Source organism: Bos mutus, chromosome 2 (assembly GCF_027580195.1).
Source record: "Bos mutus isolate GX-2022 chromosome 2, NWIPB_WYAK_1.1, whole genome shotgun sequence".
Lineage (NCBI taxonomy): Eukaryota > Metazoa > Chordata > Mammalia > Artiodactyla > Bovidae > Bos > Bos mutus.
In genome coordinates, this window is record NC_091618.1 from 10444503 (window position 1) to 10464638 (window position 20136).

Here is a 20136-nt window from a genome sequence, read left to right on the forward strand (position 1 = left end):
GCCCACCAGGCTCCCCCATCCCTGGGATTCTCCAGGCAAGAACACTGGAGTGGGTTGCCATTTCTTTCTCCAATGCATGAAAGTGAAAAGTGAAAGTGAAGTCACTCAGTCATGTCCGACTCTTAGTGACCCCACGGACTGCAGCTCACCAGGCTCCTCTGTCCATGGGATTTTCCAGGCAAGGGTACTGGAGTGGGGTGCCATTGCCTTCTCCACTATATATATATGCCGATGAATAATAAAGCGAAAGTCATGTCTGACTCTTTGCCACCCTGTGGACTATACAGACCATGGAATTCTCCAGGCCAGAATACTGGAGTGGGTAGCCTTTCCCTTCTCCAGGGGATCTTCCCAAACCAGAACTGAACCCAGGTCTCCCTCATTGCAGGTGGATTCTTTACCAGCTGAGCTATGAGGGAAGCCCAGATGAGTAATATGACTTGTTTAGTTGGAAAACTTCCCTTGGCTGCCATGCGCAGCTGTTGTGCTTGCCAAGGTTATTTATGAGGACCTCTCGTTTGAAATTGAAACTGGAAGAGAAGCAAGAAAATGGACACTTGGGCACTACTGGTAAATAATGTTTTGTCATGCAAGGATTTATGACTACATTCATGCTATCAGAGAGAAAGGATTTGGCAAGTCAACCTATTTGGTGTTTCTCTTGCATAAGTTCTTCTAACTCTCAATCTTCCCCAGACTCTGAAGCAGTGTCTGTCTCTGATGTTGGCAGTGACACAAGTTGTAAACCTTACAGCAATCAACACAGTCAACTTTTATTTTGGGGACATAGGGCAAGAGATTTTAGAAGCATTCCCTGGGGACTGAATGGTGCTAGTCCTAGAGCAGGTATTTATGATTATAAGTTGTTCTGTGCCAGCGCTGAACTTCAGAACCTGACAATCAGAGGCACTTGTATGTTCTCTATTTGATGTGTGTGTGTGATATATGCATGCATGCATGCTAAGTCGCTTCAGTTGCACCTGACTCTTTGTGACCCTATGGACTGTAGCCCACCAGGCTCCTCTGTCCATGGGATTCTCCAGTCAAGAATACTGGAGTGGGTTGCCATGCCCTCCTCCAAAGTATCGTCCCAACCCAGGGATCGAACCTGTGTATCCTGTAACTCCTGCATTGCAGGTGGACTCTTTACCGCTGAGCCACTGAGGAAACCTGGTATATATGTAGGGCCTCCTAAAATAGACCTACATCTAAGGATGGTGTAGTTGTAAAGGCTCAGATACTGAAGGACACTTCTAAATATTTATCTGTGTCTTTTTGGTTTCTGAGTTTGGAGAATAGGAATTCAACTAGTGAGGGATACCTAGCACTTACTGACAGATCAACTGTGACATATGAGAAAAAGAGGAGTCAAGGATGACATTTTTGACCCAAACAACTGGGAAAATGGAACTCTTGTTAACTGAAAGGGGGAGGACTCTATCCTTTTTCTGCTGGTTGAACCCCACGTGAACCAGCCTTAATCACACAGACAGGGGAAGGAACCTGGGTGCCTGAGTGACAACAGGGAGCACGGCCACCAGATGACCTGGAGTGTGAGTCCGTAGACTACGACTCTCTTAGTTAGTCCAGGCTGCCATAGCAGAAGACCATAACCTGGGTGGCTAGTCAACAAGAGAGATTTATTTCTCCCAGTTCTGTAGGCTGGGGAGTCCAAAACAAGGTGCTGGCAGATTCAGTGCCTGATGAGGACATGTGCTTTCTGGTTCCTCTCTTCTGGGTCCTCACATGGTGAAGGGAGCCAGGGAACTCTCAAGGGCCTCTCTTATAAGGACACTAATCCCTTTGGTGATGGGGTAGCCTCTTGAGCTAACCACCTGTCAAAGCATCCACTTGCAAATAACTATCATATTCCAGATCAGGTTTCAACATATGAATTTTGGGAGGACATATTCAGTCCATTACAATTATATAAGAAAAAAAAGAGCTGCCATCTTGTTCAAGCTGCTGAGTGATTGTTCATTCTCCTTGTAACAGCAGCCCAGGCTTACCCTAGGTCCCCACACCCAACCCAACCGGGAGCAGTAGAAAAGGAGTAGCTGATGGATGTGACTCCCTGTGCTTGAGGGTGGCACAGGGAACAGTGGCACATTTTCTGTGGTAGCCTTGAGCAGAGTAGGCGTGGCGATGTTGTTGGCAGACATGAAGAGGAGGACATGGCAGCAAGCCACGTGGACGATGACACTGGATGGGAAGGGCCAGGTTAGGAAGCGAAAGTCAAAGTGTTAGTCGCTCAGCTGTGACTGACTCTTTGCAACCCCATGGGCTGTAGCCCACCAGGCTTCTCTGTCCATGGAATTCTCCAGGCAAGAATACTGGAGTGGGTAGCCATTCCCTTCTCCAGGGGATCTTCCCGACCCAAGGATCAAACCTGAGTCTCCCTCATTGCAGGCAGATTCTTTACCATCTGAGCCACCAGGGAAGACTAGATATTCCTTACCTGGCTCCATTTCACCTGTGTTTGTGATTCAAAAGACTTCTAGAACTTTGATGCAGGCCCTGAGGAATGTGTGGAGAGCACTCTAAATTATTTTTCCTGCTACGCCCATGGGCAACTTTCAATTTACACACTGGATCCCATCCCCACTCACCCACAAAGACTTTGTTCCTGCACGTTTCTCTTCCTTCTCTTGTAGCATTAAATTTCCCTTTAATAAACACCATTTGAGAAAAAAGGCACAGCTTCCCTTGACCCCCAGGCTTCCCTTCAATTATTATTCTATTTTTGTTTCCCACTTTCTCTAGATGCTTCTCTATAATTCCCCGACTCTACTGCCTCACCTCCCATTCTCTCTCTCTCTCTCTCTTCTTTCCTTCCTCTGTTCTGTCTTCAACCCATCCCAAGAACTCTTTTCTTCCTGCCAACCCAGTGAAACCAGTCATGGCAGGGTCACCAAACCCCCTTTACCAGGTGGTCACTTCTTTTTTGAAGCCCTTTCTTCACTTGGCTTCTGAGACACCAAACTCTCCTAGTTTTCTTCCTGCCTCATTGGCTGAACCTTCGCAGTCTCATTTGCTTATTACTCTTCTCTGCCTCCTCCATCCCACCCTCAGTTTCCAACCTCACAATATTTGGAGCTCCAGGCTTGTCTTTGGAATTCTTCCTTAACTCTTCCCAGATGATTTCATGGCTTTTGAAACTATCTACATGTTCATGATTTTCAAATTATACTTGCAGCCCTCGATAATACTCTGCACCCCAGATGTGTATCTCTAACTGCCTATTCATCTTACAATCATCTCAAAATTATCATGGCCAGTAATGGAAGCTTTGCTGTGCCCTTCCAAATTGGCACCTCCACTACTCTTTCCATCTCAGTGAACGCCATCCCTTTGACACAGTTGCTCAAGCCCCACACAGGACACACACCCTTCATTCCTCTCTATTGCTCACACCAGTATCCAATCTCTTGGCTGGCCATTCAAGTTCTAGTCTCGAAACTTATCCCATCTTCATGATCATGAATTTGGTAACAGATAGTTTCCTAAGCATCACAACAAAGGCATGGGCAACAAAAGAAAAAATAAATAAATTGGATCGCGCCAAAATTAAAAGCTTTTATGCATCAAAAGACATTATCCTATTACTCAGTCATCAAAAAGAAAGCATGCCATTTGCAGCAACATGGATGGACCCAGAGATTATCATACTAAGTGGAGGAAGTCAAAGACAGATCATATGATATTACTTATATATGGACTCTTTAGAACTTATATAAGTGAACTGATTTACAAAGCAGAAATAGATTCACAGACATAGAAACAAATTATGGTTTCCAAAGGAGATAGTAAGAGATGGGGAAATAAATTAAAAATTTGGGATTAAAACAGACACACTATTATATATAAAATAGGGACTTCCCTGGTGGTCCAGTGGCTAAGACTGCAAGCTGCCAATGTAGGGGGCTTGCATTTGATCCCTGATTGGAATCTATCCCTGTGGCATAGATTCTCCATGCTACAACTAGGAGTTTGCATGCCACAACTAAAAAGATTCCATATGCCACAACTAAAGAACCCATATTATGCAACAAAGATTGAAGATCCCACATGCTGCAAGGAGGACTCAGAGGAGACAAATAAAAAAATATTAAAACAAAATAAAATAGATAAACAACAATGACCTACCATATACCTGGTGACTATACTCAATATCTTATAATAAATTATAATGGAAAAGAATCTGAAAAAGAATATATATGTATACATATATATTACATACATATAACTAAATAGAGGAACTAAAGAGCCTTTTAGAAAAAGTGAAAGAGGAGAGTGAAAAAAACTGGCTAAAACTCAACATTCAAAAAACGAAGATCATGGCATCTGGTCCCATCACTTCATGGCAAATAGATGGGGAAACAATGGAAACAGTGACAGACTTTATTTTCTTGGGCTCCAAAATCATTGCAGATGGTGACTGCAGCCATGAAATTAAAAGACGCTCACTCCTTGGAAGAAAAGCTATGACCAACCTAGACAACATATTAAAAAACAGAGACATTACTTTGACGACAAAAGCCTATATAGTCAAAGCTATGGTTTTTTCAATAGTCATGTATGGATGCGAGAGCTGGACAATAAAGAAAGCTGAGCGCCAAAGAACTGATGCTTTTGAACTGTGGTGTAGAAGACTCTTGAGAGTTCCTTGGACTGCATAGAGATCAAACCAGTCAATCCTAAAGGAAATTCAGTTCAGCTCAGTCACTCAGTTGTGTCCGACTCTTTGCAACCCCATGAATTGCAGCACGCCAGGCCTCCCTGTCCATCACCAACTCCCGGAGTTCACTCAGACTCACGTCCATCGAGTCAGTGATGCCATCCAGCCATCTCATCCTCTGTCGTCCCCTTCTTCTCCTGCCCCCAATCCCTCCCAGCCTCAGAGTCCTTTCCAATGAGTCAACTCTTCGCATGAGGTGGCCAAAGTACTGGAGTTTCAGCTTTAGCATCATTCCTTCCAAAGAACACCCAGGGCTGATCTCCTTTAGGATGGACTGGTTGGATCTCCTTGCAGTCCAAGGGACTCTCAAGAGTCTTCTCCAACACCACAGTTCAAAAGCATCAATTCTTCCACGCTCAGCCTTCTTCACAGTCCAACTCTCACATCCATACATGACCACAGGAAAACCATAGCCTTGACTAGATGGAACTTTGTGGCAAAGTAATGTCTCTGCTTTTGAATATGCTATCTAGGTTGGTCATAACTTTCCTTCCAAGGAGTAAGTGTCTTTTAATTTCATGGCTGAAGTCACCATCTGCAGTGATTTTGTCCTGAATATTCACTGGAAGAACTGATGCTGAAGTTGAAGCTCCTGTACTTTGGCCACATGATGTGAAGAACCTACTCATTAAACAAGACCCTGATGCTGGGAAAGATGGAAGACAGGAGGAGAAAGGGACGACAGAGGATGAGATGGTTGGATGGCATCACCAACTCAATGGATATGAATTTGAAACAAGCTCCAGGAGTTGGTGATGGACAGGGAAGCCTGGCGTGCTACAGTCAATGGGGTCACAAAGAATCAGACATGACTCAGCAACTAAACTGAACTGATACACTAGAAACTAACACAATATTGTAAAACAACTATACTTCAATTTTAAACTTTTTTTTTAAAAAAGACATTATCCAGAGAGTGAAAAGACACCACAGAATGGGAGAAAATATTTGCAAATTATATATCTGATAAGGGATTAATATCCAGAACATACAAAGAACCCCCACAACTCAACAGCAAAAAACAATCCAATTAAACAGTGGGCAAAAGATTTCAACAGACATTTCTCCAAAGAAGATGTACAAATGACCAATAAACACATAAAAAGACACCCATCATTAATCATGAGAAAAATACAAATCAAAACCACAATGAGAAGATCTCTTCAGACCTCTTAGAATGACTATTATAAAGAAAAATAATGCAAAATAAGTGTTGGCAAGGATGTGGAGAAGTTTGAACCCTTATTCATTGTTAGTGGTACTGTACATTACAGCCATTGTGAAAAACAGTTTGGAGGTTCCTCAAAAAGTTAAACATGGAATTACCAAATGATCTAGCAATTCCACTCCTAGGTATATAGCCCCAAGTAATTGAAAACGAGGACTCAAACAGATACTTGACCATCAATGTTCATAGCAGCATTATTCAGTAGCCAAAAGGTGGGCAAAACCCAAGTGTCCAACAATAGAGGAAAGGATAAACACAATATGATATATACATACAATGGAATATTATGCAGCCATAAAAAGGAATGAGATTCTACAACACGGATGAACCTTGAAAATAAGCCAGATACAAAGGGACAAATTTGTCTGATTCCATTTATATGCGATATCTTGAATAGGCAAGTTCATGAAGACAAGGAGTAGAATAAAGGTTACCAGAGGCTTGAGGGAGGGAGGAGCTTAATGGGTACACAGTTTCTGTTTGGGATGAAGAAAGTGTTCTGGATATGAATATATAGGTGGGTGGCTACAGATAGTCACGAGAGCTGCAGAACTGTGAATGCATTTAATGCCACTGAGTTCTAGCTCTAACGCTGGTTGAACAGGCAGATTATATGCACTTGACAATGATGTGTTTGTGTCCACGCTCAGCCGGTCCCACTCTTTGTGACCCCACATACTCTAGCCCTCTTGGCACCTCTGTCGCCCTCCAGGCCCCTCTGTTCTGGATTTCCCAGGCAAGAATACTGGAGTAGCTTGCCATCTCCTTCTCCAGGGGATCTTCCCAACTCAGAGATGGAACCCTCATATCTTGCATTTCCTGCACTGGCAGGCAGATTCTTTGTCACTGCGCCACCTGGGAAGCCCCTTTTACCACAATAAAAAAAGAAAACAAAACAAAATGTATTCCAAATCTGACCACCTTTCTCCATCTCTACCTTTTCCTCCTAGTCATCATCACCTTTGGCCATCTAACTGGTCTCCCTGCTGCCATTCTCATCTCAGGTTAGCCAGAGGGATCTTTTAAAATGTATATCGGATCCCACACCCTGCAGCTCAAAACCTTCCAATGACTTCCCACAACCCTTGGACAACATCTGGGCTCCTTACCATGGCTCATAAACCCTAGAGGATTTGGCTGCTGGCTGCCTCCCTAACCTCTTACCAGTCTCCCTTTCACTCCTCTAGGCAAGCCACACTGGTCTTGTTGTTACTCATACCTGCCCAGCGTTCCTAGCCTCAGGACCTTTGCATTTACTGTTCCCTCCATCTGGAATTCTTTCCCCCAGATCTTCAAGTGGTTGATACTTTCACTTCATTTATATGCCTGGTCTTGTGTCACCTCCTCTGGAAAGCCTTCCTGACCATTCTATCTGAAATAGAGCCTCTCCCATCATTCCCTGTCCATTTCCCCTGCTTTATTTATTTATTTAAGTTTTTGACTGCACTGGATCTTTGTTGGGGCTTCCCTGGTGGCTCAGATGGTTAAGAATCTGTCTTCAATGCAGAAGACTCAGGTTCAATTCCTGGGTCGGAAATATCCCCTGGAGAAGGCAATGGGTCTTTGTCGCTGAGAGTGGGTTTTCCCTACTTGTGGTGAGTGGGGGCTACTCTCTTATCGTGGTGTGCAGGCCCTAGAGTGCAGGCCCCGAGGCACATGGAATCTTCCCTGACCAGGGATCCAACTCATGTTCCCTGCATTAGCAAGTGAATTCCTATCCTCTGTACCACCAGGAAAGTCCTCCCTGCTTTATTTTTTATCTGAGCACTTAGCGTCACTTGAAATTACATTATACACTTGCTGACTTATGTATCATGTCTCTCATCTCTGGAATGTAAGCTTCATGAGAGCAGGGACTTGGTCATATTCATTGATGTGCTTCCAAAGCCTAGCACTAGATACTAGATGTACAATGCATGTTTATTTGATAAATATGGAAGGAAAGTTATGACCAAACTAGACAGCATATTAAAAAGCAGAGACATTACTTTGGCAACAAAGGTCCATCTAGTCAAGGCTATGGTTTTTCCAGTGGTCATGTATGGATGTGAGAGTTGGACTATAAAGAAAGCTGAGCGTGGAAGAATTGATGCTTTTGAACTGTGGTGCTGGAGAAGACTCTTGAGAGTCCCTTGGACTTCAAGGAGATCCACCTAGTCCATCCTAAAGGAGATCAGTCCTGGGTGTTCATTGGAAGGACTGATGTTGAAGCTGAAACTCCAATACTTTGGCCACCTGATGGGAAGAGCTGACTCACTGGAAAAACCCTGATGCTGGGAAAGATTGAGGGCAGGAGGAGAAGGGGATGACAGAGGATGAGATGGCTGGATGGCATCACCAACTCAATGGACATGGGTTTGGGTGGACTCCGGGGGTTGGTGATGAACAGGGAGGCCTGGTGTGCTGCGGTTCATGGGGTCACAAAGAGTTGGACACGACTGGGCGACTGAACTGAACTGAATATGGAAATTAAATTCTGTTACATGTCAATTATATCTCAATAAATCTTTAAAATTAGCTTTAAAAAAAGAAATTAAAATTCAGTTTTTAGAAAAGTTTTATTTCTGAGTTTGTGGATCAAGAATTTACACCTGATAATAGAAGCCACTTTCACCTTTTATCAACTCCTCCTCTTTCCCCCTGGACCTACACCACCTCCTTAGCATGAAGATTTTCAGGAGACTGTGACTAGGAGGCAAGCAGTGACATTCTAGGAGAGCTGACGTCATTGAAGCTAAGTGTCCCCTCTCATGTACTTCCATAATACCCTAAGCACAGCACAATTCAGACATCCATTATTCTGTTTATGGTTATTCCCCCCGCCCTTTTCTTCTGTTAGTGTGAACAATCCTGCTAGAAATATTCTCTTTTCTGACTGCTCCCACAGGGACAAATCCAAAGACACAGGGAGGGAGACTCGATAAAGGAAAGAAGGGATAAGGTTTGACCAGCTAGACATTCAGCAAACACAGGTGTGTGTTCAGATTAGTTCAGGAAGCATCAGTCACTGCCCTCATTTCCCTGGTGGCTCAGGTGGTAAAGAATCCACCTGCAACGGGGGACACCTGGGTTCAATCCCTGGGTTGGGAAGATCCCCTGGAGAAGAGCATGGCAACCCACTCCAGTATTCCTGCCTGGAGAATCCCCACGGACCGAAGTGCCTGGAGGGTTACAGTCCACGGGGTTGCAAAGAGTCAGACACAACTGAGTGTCTAAGCACAACAACAGCTCATGACACTGTTGAGTGAGGTCTCCCTGCTTTCCTCTGGGCTTTGGTGAAACCACTCTCCTCTCTGAACTCTCTTGCTCATGGCTCCTTTGCAGACATCTCCTCCTGACCAGAGCTCTGTTGGATGAACTTCCTCCTGACTCAGGAAGGAGCACTGCTATCTTCTCTCTCTAGGCTTCTAATGTAATACCATCCAGTCTCCAGGCATTCAATACCACATATATGTGGATCATTTTCCCCCGAGCTGTGGTCATCCCAGGCCTCTCCTCTAGAGATATACAGACTAGAGCCATTGCCTACACAATGTCTCCCTCTGGATGTCCTATTGACATTTAGAACTTACTATGTCAAAAACATAACATTCAACATTCAGAAAACTAAGATCATGGCATCTGGTCCCATCACTTCATGGGAAATAGATGGGGAAACAGTGTCAGACTATTTTTTTGGGGCTCCAAAATCACTGCAGATGGTGGCTGCAGCCATGAAATTAAAAGATGCTTATTCCTTGGAAGGAAAGTTATGACCAACCTAGATGGCATATTCAAAAGCAGAGAGGTTACTTTGCCAACAAAGGTCCGTCTAGTCAAGGCTATGGTTTTTCCAGTAGTCATGTATGGATGTGAGAGTTGGACTGTGAAGAAGGCTGAGCGCCGAAGAATTGATGCTGTTGAACTGTGGTGTTGGAAAAGACTCTTGAGAGTGCCTTGGACTGAAGGAGATCCAACCAGTCCATTCTGAAGGAGATCAGTCCTGGGTGTTCTTTGGAAGGAATGATGCTAAAGCTGAAATTCTAGGACTTTGGCCACCTCATGAGAAGAGTTGACTCATTGGAAAAGACTCTGATGCTGGGAGGGATTGGGGGCAGGAGGAGAGGGGGACGACAGAGGATGAGATGGCTGGATGGCATCACTCACTCGATGGACATGAGTTTGAGTGAACTCCGGGAGTTGGTGATGGACAGGGAGGCCTGGCATGCTGCAATTCATGGGGTCGCAAAGAGTCGGACTGAACTGAACTGAACTGAACTGAATGTCAAAAATAAAACTCCTGCGAATTCCCTGGTGGTCCAGTGGTTAGGACTTCTAGCTCCCACAGCCAGGTGCCCAAATTTGATCTGTGGTTGGTGAACTAAGATCCCACAAGAGGCAAATTGTGTTCAAAGAAATATAATAATAGGGGACTCAAACTGGGACTCTGTAACCACCTAGAGGGGTGGGATGGGGAGGGAGGTGGGAGGTAGTTTCAAGAGGGAGGGGACATAGATATACCTATGGCTGATTCATGTTAATGTTTGGCAGAGACAAACACAATACTGTAAAGCAATTATCCTTCAATTAAAAATAAATAAATTTAATTATTTCTATATAAAACCCTTGGCTTTGTCTCTGAAACCTGTTCTTCTGGTCTTTCCTTTTGCTGGAAATGATTCTATCATCCACACACAGCCAGGCACATAGATTATAATCTCTCCCCTTCTCTCACCACCTCCTAAATCCGGTCCATCTCTAAGTCCTGTTGACTCTATCTTCAAAATGTATCTTGACTCTTTTCACTCATCTCCACTTCAAACCTGTCATCATCACCTCTTACCTGGATGACTGCCATAGCCTCCTCAGTGATCTCTGTGCATTTACGCTGGCCCCCACAGTCTAGTCTCTGCATAGAGGCCAGGCAAATCTTCAAAAAAGAGATTTCTGTCACTTTTCTGCTTAAAAACTGCCTATGACTTCTTTCCCATTATACTTCATAGGCTGCGCTTTGAGAAAAAAATCATATCCGTATCAAGGTCTACAGGCTTTACACATCTGGCCCCTGCTGACTCCTGCTGACCTCTCTACTTGCCTTCTGTCCTACTAAGCTCCAGCTATACTGGCCTCTCCTCCATTTCTTGGAAATGCCAAGCAATATTCTACCTCAAGATCATAACCTTTCCCTCTGACCAGAACATTCTTGGCCAAGTCATATGTCTAAGTCCTCAAACTTCAGACCTTGGCATCTCTTCAGAAAAAATTTCCCTGACCTCTTCTCTACCCCTGTGACTCCTCCTTCCTTTTCCCCTCAATTTTGTTCTTTATCCCTGTAGTGTTTCTTTCTTTCTTTTTTTTTTTTCATTCACAGTCCTTGCCATTTAGCTGTCTTTGCCTCTAGACTGTTGGCTTCACAAGTGCAGGGATCACATTAGTTTTATATGCCAGTGTATCTCCAGTGCCTAAGCCAGAGCCTGGCATATAGTAAATACTTAAATATTTGTTGAGTGAATTGATTATCCTTGCACTGGATGAAAAGGATACAGGACCCAGGTATAGTGTTTCTGTTCCAGATGCGATAGTCTAATGGATGGATAACAAGTAAATAGGTAGTTGCAAAACTTGTAAAGAATACAGTGGAGATCAGAACTGGAGGCGATAGAAGCACAGCGAGGCCCATACCCCAGTGTGAAGTATGCATGTGAGCAGTGAAGAATTCAGTGGCAATTAATACATTCACAATGTTGTGCATTGTGATGTACAACATCTCTATCTGAAAATGTTTGGTGAGCTCCATTTGGTGGACATTTGGTGGTGTTTCAGGGGCCCTCTGGAACCATAGTCCTTTAAGTCTTGGTACAGAAAAGAATTCAGCAAGAGCAAAGTGATAGATAAGAAGTGATTTATTAGAATAGGAAACTTGCAAGGCTTACAAGTGGGTAGCCTTACCAATACTGAGCCCTGAGAACTTACTGGGCTACAGTTTTATAATCAAAGGAAAAATGGGGAGGGGAGAGCTTTTTTTGTTTTTCTTGAGTACACGTCATATTTTCATCATCAGCTCCTCCTCCAGGTTGAATATGGAAGTTTTCTTGTCCCTACATGGTCAAGCTAGGTCCACAAACTTGCTTTGTTTTGTTTTAATGTGTGCAAAGAGCATGTCTTAGAGATCATTAACTTACTGAGCTCCCTGGGAAGTACGTGGGTCTAATGCCGTGATTGTCTTATTGCTTAGGGCAGGTCTTGTGCTTCTGCTGCATGGTTCTCTTGTTAAGCAAATCTGCTCTCTTGAGTAATCATTAACTTACAGGGGTTGCCCATATTTTTTCTACTTAATATCCCCTAGTGGGATTAACTATTTAATCACCTGCTCTGTCCCTGTCCTATCTAGTTCCAAAGCATTTCCCTCATTCCAAAGGAAAACCACTTACCCATGAAGCAGCTTCCCCTCTTCCCCTCCAGCTGCAATTTTTGATCCCCACAATGACCTGATTCTACAACTGAGAAAAGTGAGGCTCTGGGCAATTAAGCCATGGTGAGAAGTTTAGGTTAAGGTTACAGAGCCAGTAGACATGGAGCACTGATTTTGTACCTTAGTTTTCTGACTCCAGAGTTCAAATCGTTGATTAATACACATATTTGGGACTTCCCTCATAGTACAATGCCTAAGAATTCACCTGCCAATGCAGGGGACATGAGTTCGATCCCTGGTCCAAGAAGATTCCATATGCTGAGGAGCAACTAAAAGTCCCTACACCACAACTATTGAGCCATACTCTAGAGTTTACTGGTTGCAACTACTGAACCCATGTGCCGAAACTACTGACGCCCGTGTGCCCTAGAGCCAGTGCCCTGGAACAGGAGAAGCCACCGAAATGAGAACTCGACAGTAGGCTCCATCAGTGCAACTAGACAAAGCCTGGCAGAGGAACCAAGACCCAGCACAACCAAAAATAAATATAGTTTTAAAAAATACACAACTTTCAGCAAAATCACAAGTAGGGGGCTGCATTTGGGTATCAAAGAGAGAAAATTTGGTGGAGGCGGGATTTATAAGCTATAAATGTGCCCTCGGTTGTTTAAAACTAAAAAACAAAACCGCACATTGAGGTAAAACTGCAATTAGTATGGCTCAGGTGGTTGGCAGAGTCAAAAGTAATAGCCCCAGAGCAGCTATGAAGCAGAGACTTGGAAAGGTCAGCACTGCAGGAAGCTTTGCCAAAGTCTCAAGAAAAAAACTTTGTACTTCCTTGGACAGCCCCTAGACGCACCAGGCTGGGAACTGGAAGTGGCGACTGGAAAGAGGCAGAGTAGCCGGGAGGACGTGGCTTGCTTTCCGGTGGCCAGATCTAACTAGGAAATGCCAAGTGGTTGTTCAAGAGATATAAACTGAGGGTGCAACTGGATAAGACACAATAGAGAGCAGGCCTTAGGCCAATTGCATCCCACTTGGAGGGGTCCTCGAGGGTCCAAGAACTCTCAGCAGTGGAGAGCCTCACTTTAGTATCTGTCTTCTCCTTTCTGCGGGGCCAGCACCCCTCTTCCACAAAATAGGGGTGTTTTCTCTGGGGCTTCTCTTTCTCTCTGGAGGTCAGAGACCCTAGACTAGGTCCCTCTTTTTTAGGAGTCTCAGACAGAGGGCATCCGTCTAAGTTGTTTCTCCTGCTTCCGCTACTTTTTCGAGTTAGAGGGCTGTGCAGGGCCCTCTGGCTCTGAGGTTGGAGTTGTTTTCCCACAAGCGCCGCCCCCGCCCGCTCCCCCCACCCCCAATCTTCTTCAGGCTCGCAGTGGCGACCGTGTTCTAGTTCAACAATGCACGGCACTCGGCACAACACGCCACCAAAGGGCAGCTCCATGGAGACTGAAACATCACAACTCTGAGAAGGTATCGCGAGAGGCGCGCGGTTGCGCCTGCGGCTGAGAGGGGAGGAGCGAAGGCGGGAGCCGAGAGAGAAGTGGGAGGAGCCTAGGCGCTTCCTAGGTCCCGGGCGGGAGACCGTCCCTCCCAGCGGCGCCCCCGCGTGACTGCGCTTTACATAATCGAGGCCGCGCGCGTCATAAGTGGCGTACTCCAGTCCAGACCGAATCAGAGTCCCAAGAAGCTCTGTGTTCCGTCCCTTTCCCCTTGATAGACGTCGAAATGAACCAGTGAACGGGCACCTAGCGCTGCCGCGCCCCCCCGGTCCGCTCGCACCCGAGGGCCCGCCTGCCTGCCGCAGCCCGCAGCCTGCCACCGCCAGGTTGTGCCTCAGACTGTCAGATAAAGCGGCGGGCCGGGCCGGCGGGGCGGTGAGCACGGCCCGGGCCGGACATGGCGGCGCTCTACGCCTGCACCAAGTGCCACCAGCGCTTCCCCTTCGAGGCGCTGTCTCAGGGGCAGCAGCTGTGCAAGGTGCGCGGGCTGGGGCGGCGGCCGGGAACTGGGACGCTCGAGGCGCGGCCCGGACCTCCCGGTTCTGCGGGGACGCCCGGCGGGGTCCCCTGGGCAGGGCGTGGCAGGCCCGCCTAGCTGAGGAGCCGCACCCGCCCCGCCGGGAGCCGGCGGGGCACGTGGGGGAGACCCAGGCCCCGTCCAGGTCCCTGCGGCCGGCGTGTCCGGGTGCTTAGCAACCGTGAGGGATTGTTCTTGGACCCCGTGAGGTCGGGGGAGGGGACACCTGGTCCCCGGCTCGCTCTGGACCAGCGGCGCCGGAGATTCCTCTTGGGCTGGCTTCTCCCAACCCCCGCCGAGATCTGATGGGCTTCAGACTTAGGGACCTCCTACCCTACCTGGTACTAAACTCCAGAGTCGGGTGTTGCCTGGGAGGATTGCCTCGAACTCGGGCGCCTCACGGGCACTTTTCAGTCAGTTTCAGAGTCAGAGGTATACAGGCTTCATAATAAAGCCCCGCAATCAAGCGCATAAAGCAAAAGGATGATTTTTGCAGCGTCTAGTTAGTGACCTTCGGTCCTCCCCCTAACCAGCTGCTGTTCAGTTTTTACCCTTGAAGGTCCAAGTTCTCTTTTTCGTTTAAGTTGATTCATCTTTCTTTGCCTATTTAAATGAATAGAGGTGCTGTGAGGTGACAGTTAAAAGTCACTAAGCCGACTGTAGAGTGATGTCGAGTTATCTCCAGATTAATCCAGAGTTTGTGTCTCTATTATGGATAACTCATAATTGTGTTGAGGCAATCGTTATGGCCTCAAATGGCCATAAAGTTGACACTTTGTTAACTAGGTATGAGAGATCTCAAAAATCAAATAGTTGAGTGCCTTTTTGGCCTTAAATATATATTTGTGTGTACGTGTGTATTTGATTTTAAGGGAGATTTATGTATGTAAGCAATAATTTTTATCCAGTACTTTGATTTCACAAATGAACCTGCTGAAAAATCACTCAGTGGCAGAGGCAGAACCGGACTAGAATTCAGGGCTTTTTATTCCTTATGTCTGAGGCTTATTCATACCTTTGTTTTACAATTTATGACTAGTTCCATATAAATTCTTACTTAACTCCCACATCAATGCAGGGTGGTGATGCCAGTATTACAGACGAAAAAAATTAGTCCCAGAAAGTTAAAGTGACTCAGTCAAGCACAGTGCTTGTGCTTGGAATAGTACTCCCGTCTCTGCCTCCTACTGAAGACTGTTTCCATTTCTGACTGCCTGTTAAAGTTATATCCTCGTTTCATTTCAGGAATGTCGGATTGCACACCCTGTTGTGAAGTGCACCTACTGTAGGACTGAATACCAGCAAGAGAGGTAATCAGTTGCGTTATACGCAGGCGCTGCCATTTCCGGTCACAACACAATGGATGTAAAATACGCATTGTTCTCTAGTTATTCATTAATTGCTTACAAATTAGTTACTTATTTTTCACGCCTTGATAATTTTATATTGTGGTTTTGATATTTTTGACACTAAGAAAGCAACCCCACAACAGAAAACATGAGTCTTGTGTTCTAGTACGTTTATACATAGAGTTTGAAGAAATTATAAGCTGAAAGAAGATACTTTTGGAAATGTGACAATCCTGATAAAGGCTTTGTTAGCCCTAGTCACATTTGAAAAAACTCACTTGCCTTTACACTTACCTCGTGTGAATCTCATTTTGAGACGTGTGAAAAATACCTGGGTGTGAATGAAGCACACATCTATGGGGGACTTTTTAATGGCAGCAGAGTGGTTTAGTGGTATAGCAAGTTCACCTTTTTTGTGGCGCTGTGGCTGTAGGTAATATTACCTTAAGCAGGATGGGGTCTTATTTGCTAGCTCATACATGGACCTGCTGCTGCTGCTAAGTCGCTTCAGTCGTGTCCGACTCTGTGCGACCCCATAGACGGCAGCCCACCAGGCCCCGCCGTCCCTGGGATTCTCCATTTAAGAGCACTGGAGTGGGTTGCCGTTTCCTTCTCCAGTGCATAAAAGTGAAAAGTGAAAGTGAAGTCGCTCAGTCCTGTCTGATTCTTCTCGACCCCATGGACTGCAGCCTACCAGGCTCCTCCATCCATGGGATTTTCCAGGCAAGAGTACTGGAGTGGGGTGCCATCGCCTTCTCCGATACACGGACCTAGAAGCCTGATTTTAGTCAGCATCATTTCAATTTTGGGACTGTTTCCCCTGACATTTTGTTAGGTGTATTTTCAAACAAAAACAAACCAAAAAAAGACTAGACTGTAAACACTCACCTACACACTACTTAAATTCTACAATTTACGTTTCAGTTCAGCTCAGTCGCTCAGTCGTGTCCAACTCTTTGCGACCCCATGAATCGCAGCACGCCAGGCCTCCCTGTCCATCACCAACTCCTGGAGTTCACTCAAACCCACGTCCATTGAGTCGGTGATGCCATCCAGCCATCCCATCCTCTGTTTTCCCCTTTTCCTCCTGCCCCCAATCCCTCTTAGCATCAGAGTCTTTTCCAATGAGTCAACTCTTCGCATAAGGTGGCCAAAATACTGGAGTTTCAGCTTTAGCATCATTCCTTCCAAAGAACACCCAGGGCTGATCTCCTTTAGGATGGACTGGTTGGATCTCCTTGCAGTCCAAGGGACTCTCAAGAGTCTTCTCCAACACCACAGTTCAAAAGCATCAATTCTTCGGTGCTCAGCTTTCTTCACAGTCCAACTCTCACATCCATACATGACTACTGGAAAAACCATAGCCTTGACTAGACGGACTTTTGTTGGCAAAGTAATGTCTCTGCTTTACGTTTAGTTTACTATATTTGCATCTGTCCATCTCTCTGTCCATCAGTATATTGATCCATCTTATTTGTGATGCAGTTTAAAGTTGTGAACATTAGTGTACTTGACCCTAAACACTTCAGCATGCATATCATTAACTAGAGTTCAATATTTGTTTATGGTTTTAAAATGTTTTTAGAGGTAAAATCTGCACACAGTGAAATGCTCACATCTTATTTGCATCATTCGATGAGTTTTAAAAACAGTATACATCTGTTTTACCCCAAACCCCATCAAAATATAAAACATTACTGTCACCCCAGAGATTATAACTCCAACCTAGTCAGTCCCCACCCTCCTTGCTTTTTTCCAAACAACTACTGTACTGATTTTCCTTTCTACTGTAGATTAGTTTTACCTGTTCAAGAACTTCATATAAATGGAAACATAGAATATGCTCTAGAAGCTTTATATTTTGGCTCTTACATTAGGCCTGTGATTCCCTTTTGAAATAGTTTTTGTGTGTAGGGTGAGATACGAAGTTTAACCCTTAATTCATACCATACATAAAAATTAATTCAAGATGGATTATAGTAATAGGTTTTTTTTGCATTTTTTGAGGGGTCAAGAACATTTATATATATTGATATATATGTCCCATTCCTTGAGTAATAAATCTAAGATAAACCCAAATGTTCAACATCACAGCATCACTGATGCTAATCCTCTTTGTAGAGGTCTTTTTCAATATACTTCACTTCCTGAACTGGCTTTTTTTTTTTTTTTTTTTTTAAACCCACTGGACCATCAGGGAAGTCCCTGAACTGCCTTTTTTAAATGGCAGAAAATTGCCCTGGGAAATACTTTGTTTGAATATCTCATTTTAATTTAATGTTTTCTACTTTAAGGTATTTCTTCTGGTTTTTAACTTTGTAGTCACTTTGATAGGAATTGTAGGGGGAAAAAAAGGCAAAGTAGTGAATATACTGGATTTTTATGTGATTTTGTTTTTGGCCCTCAAATATTGTTTAAACTGTCCTTAAACATCAGGTATTTGTTTGTGCCTTACTGTGGGAAGAGTTAGACTTTATTTGAAGGTGATTTCTTTTCCCAGGGCAGTTCATCAGTTTAGGCAAGTTGGAAATGCTGTGACCTGGATCTTCACTGAGCTACAAGGGAAGACCCCTCACAAGGGAAAGGGTGTGTTTATTTTTGTCAGTGCTTAGCTCCTAGAGTACTTGAAATATTGAAAAAATGTTTAATGTTTGCATCTATTTCCCCACATCTGGGATTTTCATATACTTTTGCTTACAAAGGAGAATGTAGACAGAGTAAGGTCAACATGAATAGAATTTCTGAGTTTATACTCCAAACACAAATACTTTATTCCTCATCTCAAATTTCTCACCTGGTCATCTGAATTAAGGAGGATTAATTTCTTTTCTGAGTACATTTTTCGTCTTGACATAATATTTCTTTGGATTGTCCTCTCCATATCTGATACATTTACTTGGTCATACTTGGAAATTTCATAATCAGAAACAGCTCACTCTCCACTTAAACCAAAGTCTTGTTTTATTTGAGCTAAAACTATGAAATAATTAAAAGAGTTCATGGCCAGATAACTCAACCTTCAGTTAATCTAATATCCAAACCATTTTTCACCTTGGCACTTAGTAATGAAAAAAATTCCTTGGAGTTAAGGAAGAATCTCTTTTGAGATGTTCTATGTAAAATGACTTTTTTTCCTTACAAAGCCTTGTGTCTCTTTCTTCCTTAACAGTAAAACTAATACTATATGCAAGAAATGTGCTCAGAATGTGCAGTTGTATGGAACGGTAAGTAGGGTTTCTCCTTACCTAACAGTGAGTAGTCTGGTCTCTTGGGACCTTACCTTCTGCGAACTGTTAATATAATTACAGTTTTTTAAATTAGAAGACCTAGTTATGTAAAAATGTTCTCAGAAAAATGTATCTAGTATTTATCTTTCAAAGTTAGCTAATACTTAGTATTAATAAGTTCTGTGTTTGTAGTCACTATGACAAGTTTGTGATATAATTTTCCTGGAGAAGCTTCAGTAACCAGTATGTAAAGAGAAGGGGAAAGATGTATCCTGTGGTGTGAGCTCTTGGCTTGGTAATAGTTGACTTTTCATTTTGATGAATAATTTTTTTTTTCAGTGTTAGGGTTCAGCATACTGTGTTCTTGCAGGCATTCTCCCAACATGTTTATACACTGATAATGGCAAAGAGGCCTTTTCAGAAATCTGGAAGCGCTTGCTGGTTTCTCCAAAGAGCTAGTTCTGTTGAATTTGTTAGAGAAGTCCCAGCATATATGCTAATGGGATTTTGTTATTTATTTAAAAATCAATAGGTCCTGTGCATAAAAACACTTTACATGGTATGAGGAATTGGGCTTTCTTTGATCAATGTAAAAGGAAATTTATAAAGTTGGGAATGCATTTTTGCATTGATTAGTTAATGTGTATAATAGAAATCATTGGGTTAAAAAAAGCACTGGTATTTTATAATATACTTACTTGACACCTTTTTTTTTCTGTTAAAGCCCAAACCTTGTCAGTATTGCAACATAATTGCAGCTTTTATTGGCAACAAGTGTCAGCGTTGCACAAATTCAGAGAAGAAGTATGGACCACCGTATTCTTGTGAACAGTGCAAACAGCAGTGTGCATTTGACAGGAAAGATGATAGAAAGAAGGTAAGTCTCTGTGTTTTTCTTTTTTTCTTTCAGAGATATTAAGATGGGCCAACTGTGTTAAAAAGACATGTAACAGAGACTGATTTCTCAGTTCCTCTCCAAATTGTTATTGACCTTGAAGAAGCTTTTCAGCCTTTGTTTTCTTCACTTATAAAATGTGGACCTTTATATTCTAACATTTAGCTAGTGTTTCATGAGAATCTCAATAACAGTGATCAATATCCCTTATAAGTGAAATGGTGATTGGTGAAATTCTACAAAACTCTGTAGAGATTAGGACTTAAGCAAGGTAAGTGTATTACCAACT

General features: G+C 43.8%; 1 protein-coding gene across 2 annotated transcripts in view; it reads left to right on the top strand.

Moving 5' to 3' along the window:
• Window positions 1-14141: 14141 nt before the first annotated feature.
• Window positions 14142-20136, top strand: part of FAM76A (family with sequence similarity 76 member A) — a 32642-nt gene continuing 26647 nt past the window's right edge. The window contains exons 1-4 of one of the 2 annotated variants that reach the window (XM_070383755.1): window positions 14142-14337; window positions 15622-15686; window positions 18895-18949; window positions 19677-19829. In XM_070383755.1, coding sequence (XP_070239856.1) covers window positions 14257-14337; window positions 15622-15686; window positions 18895-18949; window positions 19677-19829 — 354 coding nt within the window. In that variant the 5' untranslated portion in view covers window positions 14142-14256. The remainder of the gene's footprint in view (window positions 14338-15621; window positions 15687-18894; window positions 18950-19676; window positions 19830-20136) is intronic. The other variant, XM_070383748.1, reaches the window with a different exon arrangement.